Source organism: Protobothrops mucrosquamatus, unplaced genomic scaffold, assembly GCF_001527695.2.
Source record: "Protobothrops mucrosquamatus isolate PMUCROS unplaced genomic scaffold, P.Mucros_1.0 scaffold167, whole genome shotgun sequence".
Lineage (NCBI taxonomy): Eukaryota > Metazoa > Chordata > Lepidosauria > Squamata > Viperidae > Protobothrops > Protobothrops mucrosquamatus.
Window position 1 is genome coordinate 517,565 of NW_015386529.1, and position 7,983 is coordinate 525,547.

The following is a 7,983-nucleotide window of genomic DNA, read 5'->3' on the forward strand; positions in this document are numbered from 1 at the left end:
AACCAATATTGATAAAATATTCAGTTGATAACTAAATTATTTTTCCCTTCAACATATAGGTGGAATACTTAACAGGTTTTCAAAGGATATAGCAATACTGGATGACTTATTGCCACTTACAATATTTGACTTCATTCAGGTTTGTAAATGTTATATTAAATGTTGCAAAAATTGGAACAGCATAAATCATGATTCTTCAGCTATGTTAGGATTATCCTGAGTTTTTTGTCCCTAAAAATACCTTTCAATAAATCACCAAACAGTAGCTCCTTAGACAAAAGTAAGAGACAACTACTTTCTTCATTTTGTGACTTTAAGAAAGATATGGTTGTCATAGGATACTGTTTTGGGTAAAATTTGGTCTGATGCAGTAAAATGGGCACCTCTATTCGGGCAAGGGAAAACATGAGCCATAATAGAAATAGCAATAGCACTTAGACTTATATACCACTTCATAGTTCTTTACAGCAGTGGTCCCCAATCTTTGCAGCTTGGCAGCCCGGCGGGAGGGCAGGGAGAAGGGAACCACTCTGTCGCTCACACAAGTCGAGCTACGTGCATGGCCCAGTTTCAAATAGGCCATGGCTTGGTAGTGGGCCGCAGCCCAGGGTTTGGGAATCCCTTCTTTACAGCAGTCTCTTAGCAGTTTATAGTGTCAGCACATTGCCCCCAACAATCTGGGTCCTCAGTTATATTTCATATTATAAATAGCATGATTTATAAATTTATGTACCCACTGGAACAAAAGTGTATAAAAGCAGAATTGGGTCATGAGTTCATCATGTTTGCCATCATTGTGACCTGGTGGTGATGGTACTGTACAGTAGGATTTTTATCTATACTGAGGGGTACATGTAAACTAATCTAATTATTTTACAATACCTAACCTAATATTTCAATAAAATGCTATTATTGTTGTTGTTATTGTTATATTTCATCTTCCTGCTACCAGCCTAGCCTCAATTAGGCTATAACCAATATGTTGATCAGATGTCATAATTTAGCAGCAATGCATGTCATGTCATGTCATTTTATAAACTAGCCAGGAAATACATTTTTATAAACTAATGTCATGACTGTTTAGCAGCATTTCATCCTCCAGTCCTCCTCAAATCATATACATCTTTTGCCTTTTTATTAAAATAAACATCTAATTTTAAATAAATGCATGATTATTTTAATTTGGTATATATGACAGCAGTCTCTCTCAATTCAAAAATTCCAGGAAATCTATAGGTGATCTTGAAAATCATAAAAAACGAATAGACTGTCAAAAACTTGTGCTAACAAGATTGCAAATTGTGTAATTTTGCATGATAGAAATATATCATTAGGATCTATACTAAGATAACATATTTCAGAATCAGAAGTCTCAAACTGAGTGACCATACGGTGACCAAGTTAGATTTCAAGGGAAACAAACTCAATATCTGTTATTGCCCTTCAGATATTTTGGGGTATAATTACAGATAGTCCTCTACTTACAACAGTTCATTTAGTGACCATTCAAAGTTACAACAGCACTGAAAAAAGTGACTTATGACCATTTTTCACAGTTACAACCTTTGTAGGATCCCCATGATCATGTAATCAAAATTCAGATGGTTGGCAACTGGTTCATACTTATGACCGTTGCTGTGTCCCAAGGACATGTGATCACCTTTTGCAACCTTTTGACAAGCAATGTCAATGGGGAAGCCAGATTCACTTAACAACCAGGTTACTAACTTATCAACTGCAATGATTCATTTAACAACTGTGGTAAAGGTCATAAAATGGGGCAAGTGTCTCATTTAACAACATAAATTTTGGGCTCAATTGTCATAAGTCGAGGACTAACTGTACTGATCTGACTATGGAGACTAGAATGGTAAATCAGAACATTTGAATTGCACCATATGGAAGAAGGATAATTTTATCATAGTAAACTTAGGGAAATTACTTCCTCATAATTTGTAAAATTTTGTGGAAAGTTTGCTATATCAGTAGTATTTTTCTTTCAACCTGCAGTTAATGCTCATTGTGATTGGGGCTATAGTAGTAGTCTCTTTCATACAACCCTATATCTTCCTGGCATCTGTGCCTGTGATAGGAGCCTTCATTATGTTAAGAGCATACTTCCTGCACACATCTCAACAGCTGAAACAACTGGAATCTGAAGGTATGATCTAATATAGACACAAATAAAATGAAAAGAGATTTTCTCTGTTGCTTTTCATCCAACTCCTATTTTAAGATTTCATCTCTCTGAATAATGTTCAGTGCTTGTCCAGATGCTGATATTAAATATTAATAATGCTAAGTTTGAGATGAAAGAAAAGGAACCATAGACATAACTATAGTACCACAGAGATAAAAATAAATTTGGTATATCTATTGATTTATAGAAAATTTGCATTAGTAAATGGATTACTGTTTCACATAGAACACTAAGCAGTTCACACATTTCAGAAGTAATTTACAATGGGATAGCTTCAAATACATAATATGAAATCATAAAATTAAAATAATATATAAAAGCTATATTATCAAAGTACTATAGTATCAAAACAATATATATGTTTTGATGAAATAGTATGATTACATACTATTTTTAATGTTCTGTGACATGATGCAACTAGAAAAGAATATATGTGATGGAAACAGAAGTATTAGTTATGTTTGAATCTTTATGCAATTCATTTTTAAAGAAATAATAACCATGTATTATTTTTATTTTCATATTTGCATTCCTTATAGCTAGAAGTCCAATTTTCACACATCTTGTTACCAGCTTAAAGGGACTCTGGACATTGAGAGCTTATGGACGGCAACCATATTTTGAAACGTTATTCCATAAAGCTCTAAATTTGCATACAGCAAACTGGTTCCTGTTTCTGTCTACGTTACGTTGGTTTCAGATGAGAATAGAAATGATTTTTGTAATCTTCTTCATTGTTGTGACCTTTGTTTCTATTGCTACTACAGGTATATATATCTTTGTGTTTATTATTAAAGAGAGAAAAAGTGAGAGAGCAAGACCTGTTACATATAGAAAAAATATGCAGATTTAAATAATTAATGGACACTATATACTGATAGTTTAATCAATGTGCTTTAATTGAGAATGACGAATGTATTTTTTTATTTTACTTTTTTTATATAGAAAAGTTATGGCTGCCTATATTGCATACATAAACAGTGCATAAAAACAATATAATGAAATATTTATTGAAACACCAAAACAAAATTAAAATAATCATAATATAATAACTGAGAATATAATAAACCCATGGCGCAAGCCACAACTCTCAATTGGCTCATCTGACATCACAGTCCAGCACTAGGGGGAAGAGTTACGTCTTCACGGACTTCCAGAAGGCCAGAAGTATCACGGTCTGCCTGATACTTGGGGTAGTGGAGGCTGTGCCATGAGACAGCAGCTGTTACAAAGGAGATGTGTTCTGACCATATGTAACTGAAGCTGTTACTGCTAATTTCCCATTGCAAGAGTGATTGCCCTAAATTTAAGTGTTACCCTAATGAGCTGATAACTTAGGATATCACTTCTCCTTCCCTCTGTGAAGATTTACCTATGCATGAATGTGTGCATGTATGCATGAGTTTTTTATATGTGTGCAAGCTAGCACAGCATACATATGCAAACTATGTTTTATGCTGGGATTTTATTCATGTTTCTTACTTGTAGGTAACGGGGAAGGAAAAGTCGGCATTATTCTTACATTAGCCATGAACATTATGGGAACATTGCAATGGGCTGTGAACACAAGCATTGATGTGGACAGTTTGGTAAGAACCTTAAACATTTCTTTGAAAGTAAATATTTTAATAAAAAAATATAATAATAATAATAATAATAATAATAATAATAATAATAATAATAATAATAATAATAATGATGATGATGATGATGATGATGATGATGATGATGATGAAATAAAAGTAAAAAAAGGAAAAACAAAGTAAATATTTTGTATTAATTTAGCAAGCTTATAAAATATCTGACATTGTAGAATATGCATTTTGTGTTAATTTTATAACTGAACATAATTATGTATTGATATATGATTTGTAAACCACATTTTTTTCTTTAAATTTGCTTCTCCGTCATTGCATGATGGAGCACAAATCCTCAGTCTTTTGTATCTTTGATTTTATTTTTACAGACATCATTGTGCCAAACTGTATAGTTGCAGATAAGAGCACTGCTGGAAATGATTAATTTGCATGTCAGGGAACAGTTTCAATTTGGAAAGTTTCTTATTTGTTTGTTTGTTTGTTTATTTGATATACCTCTATAAGCATGTAATAGATTCCTAACAGTTAATACACAAAATATAAAATCATTGTTGTTTTTAACTGTGGTCAGCTGCTTAGAGTCACTTGGGCAGCTATATAACTTGAATAAATAAATAAATAAATAAATAATGAAATAATAAAACACAGCAATTAATTAAAATTCAGAATGTAATAATAATTGATCTACCAAACCAAGATTTAAAGCACTATGAGACTGGTAAAGTCAGGAAATAAAAATCACATGTATTTCTGGAATGATCTTCCTCCTTATTACGGAGTAATATAATCAAATCTTGAAGGCCTGTCTATAGAGGAGTACAGAAAGGGTCTTGAAGAGGGAATGCAAAAACACTTACATGAACACCAACTTAGCCCTGAAAGGGAAGACGAAGCATGAAAGATGCTCAGGTTTGCCTTGCTTTGTAAGAGGGCAAGAGAAAAACTCTATCAGGTTTTCAAGATTCCACAGTTCCACTATTACTTCTGGACTTGCTTCCTTACCTGGCCTACCTTAAAGGGCTGATGCTGCCTGTTATGTCCTGAGCCTGCTGAAGCATTCAGCAGGCTAGAAATGTTGCAAAGGGTCCCGAGCTGACCGCAAACTGCCCGGGACCAGACTGGCTGTCTCCCGCCTTGCGCGCATGCGCAAGGCAGGAGACAGCCTCTGCAATGATTGGTTGATGCTGTCCTTTGCAAGGACACTATAAAAGGCCTGCCCACCGTTTTTTCCATTGTTGGTTGTTGGAGTAATCAATAAAGAAGCTTTGTTGTTACACCAGTCATCTCCTCGTAATGCCTTGGGCCTGTGAATCCAACAGTGGCGACGTAGGTGGGGTCGCTGCAAGCAGGATAAACAATCAAAGAATTTAGGATTCACCAAGAAGGTCCTAGGAAAGTTCAGGATTCACCAAGAAGCCCTGGGAAAGTTCAGCGTCCAGCATCACGACTCTGCCTGCCAGTACAGCATGGCTGGAGGTGAGCTCGGCAAAAGGACCCCTTCCCAATAACAGGCTTGCAGAAAAGGCGTTAACGAGGATTACAGAAGATGTCTAAGATTGGCCACTTGTCAGATTTTGATATTGCACACCCAGAGCACTGGAATTCGTACGTGGCATGGGTGGAGAATTACTTCAGGATCAATCAGATAAGAGAAGACGGCCTTAAAGCGGCTACCCTGCTGTGTGTCTGTGGACAGGAAACATTTGACATAGCAGAGAATCTGGTGGCCCTGGCGCTTTTGAGTCAGTGTCTTATGCAGACTTGAAGAAGATGCTGAAAGAACATTTCCACCCTAAACTTTTTGTGATTGCTTGGCGACATGCATTTGAGCAGAGGGACCAGAGGCCTGGTGAGTCTGCTGCGGACTTTATTGCTGCCTTAAGGCAAGCAGCAAGGCCTTGTGAATTCAAGGACCTGGAAGAGAGGCTGCGGGATCGTTTCGTTTGTGGCCTAAAGAGTCGTGAGCTGCAGCAGAAGATCTTCGCCAAGGAAGATGTTTCGTTCCAAGATGCCTTGAGAGAGGTTGCAGCTGAAGAAGCAGCGGGCGACGCTGTGAAGGCCTTGCAGCTTGCCAGAATTCCTCCAGCCACCGTGACCGTCCATCAAGAGATCTCTCAAGAAGATCCAGAACCGGATCCTGAAGGGGAGGTGGACAGGCTGCACCAGTCAGTGGAGAGAAGGCCGAAGGAGCATCCAGACAAGGCCCCAGCATCTCCTCAGTGTTTCGGGTGTGGAGGACGTCACAAGCGAGCTGACTGCAGATTCCACTTCGCCATTTGCCGGCCATGTGGCAGGCAAGGCCACATTGCCTCCGTCTGTTTGGGTTGCCAGAAGGTCCAACCTAGGGAAGAATTGCTTCAGAAAGGTACCAGGGTCCCCAGCCAACACAGGGCGGGTTTCTGCGCGTTGCGCAGGAGCATTTTGAGGACAGGGACACACAAGTCCCTTAAGAAAAAGCTTTGCATTGATGTGAAGCTGCAAGGGGTTCCCTTGTCAATGGAGTAGGACACAAGGTCCGCTCTATCGATCATTTCACATGACACCTTCAAAAGGATTTGCAGCATTAGTGTCCTTCGAGTCAAACTCAGGCCATCAAACTTAATTCTCACTGACGTCCTCATTGCTGGGAAGTCATCTCTAAACTTAGCTGAAAGATTAAGGGCTGTCTTGCTTCGTTTCCACCAAGCGGGTCTGAAACTGAGCAAGATAAATGTAAAATTGCAGATTAGTCTTCAAATATTGAAAAGGAGGACATGTAGGAGGACACTTTTCGAGGGAGGACAGAACTTACAAAAGGAGGACTGTCCTCCCTAAAGGAGGACGGTTGGTCACCTTAGTAATATGTTCATTGTGTCTAGGTCTGGGTAGCAAGTGAGCTGCTGCATTTTGTTCTTAAAAAGTTTCATAGTGGTCTTTGAATCCAACCTACTATTTTCACATTCCATTGCATAAGAAACAGACTAGCAGAAAAAGAACTAGCTGACCACAACTTTTCCTCTATTTCCCCACCTTGAATAGGTTCTTTCTCATAAAATTTACTTTCCCATGAGAATTGCTCATATTTTTGTCTTAGAATTAAAAGGTCAGCACAGTGGTGGGATTCAGCCAGTTCGCACCAGTTCAGCAGAACCGGTAGCTAATTTTGTGTTGCCCAGGCCCAGAATGGACTTCTGGAATCTGCATCCACACAGAGAACCAGTTGTTCACATATTTGAATCCCACCACTGGGTCAGCATAATAGCTGTGTTTAAGAAAGTATCATTACTGCTGAATTAAATACAGTACAAATATGCCATCTGCATATTTTAATTCTATTTTCAATGAATACAAAATTATAAAGCACTCCTTCCCAAGATGGCTGCTGAACCAAGGGGATTTTCTATCTCTTACCCATTATTAGAAGTTTAAAAGGCCTCCCCCTTTCTTTGCACCTCACTGGCTCCATGGGGAGTCAAGAATTATGTTGAGGTGGTGGGAGACACCAGAGATGGAATCTGCATATCTGACAGTGAAGGCAATCTACCTTTTCTGGATTTCACACAGGATCAAAGCTCAAAGCAGGGGCATCCCAAACTGCATAGGAAGGACATGTTGAAACCAACACATACACAAACCACCATACCTAATTCACACAAAGGACCAGTCCTATAAAACCAAGTCCCTGAACCTCATTTTCTCCGTAGCCTACCCTCGAGAGCAGAGCTTTTGTTCTTGAAACTAAAATCTCCTTTTGCACAGTATGTCTGGATTTCAATTTTCTTTAATTTGTTCTTGCATCACCCTGGTGTCACACCGTCCGTTGACGACTGAGAATAACCCAAGACGCAGGTACGGTGTGCATTCAGTGGAAGTTTATTCGGTCTGAAACAAAGTCAGCACTGGGAGTGGCTTGCTCCCAGTGCTGTAAATAGAGGTGCCACGCCCCATCATCCCACCCCCAGCCACAAGCCAGCATCCGCCCCGCCCTAAATAAAGTTCCCTTAGCCCGCCCCCGCCCCTCCCCAGGGTCCGTCCTGCCCCACTGCCTCGCCTGGTCTTCCACCTCCGCAGCTTCCTGACCGCCAAAGTCCCGGGCCAGTTCCCCCGGATGTACAGGCTTTGCAGCTCCACCTCTGCGCGTCCTAGCCTGCTGGCACGACTCCTCCCCCACCGCAGCCGTCCCGGCCTGGCTCAGCCCGGTTCCGA

At 39.3% G+C, this 7,983-nt stretch overlaps 1 protein-coding gene across 1 annotated transcript in view; it reads left to right on the forward strand.

Annotated features, from left to right (window-relative positions):
- The window catches only part of CFTR (CF transmembrane conductance regulator), a 103,692-nt gene that overhangs the window by 56,391 nt on the left and 39,318 nt on the right, over positions 1 to 7,983 (forward strand). Inside the window, exons 19-22 of the mRNA XM_015813550.1 lie at positions 60 to 139; positions 2,011 to 2,161; positions 2,740 to 2,967; positions 3,689 to 3,789. Of these exons, the coding sequence (XP_015669036.1) occupies positions 60 to 139; positions 2,011 to 2,161; positions 2,740 to 2,967; positions 3,689 to 3,789 (560 nt within the window). The remainder of the gene's footprint in view (positions 1 to 59; positions 140 to 2,010; positions 2,162 to 2,739; positions 2,968 to 3,688; positions 3,790 to 7,983) is intronic.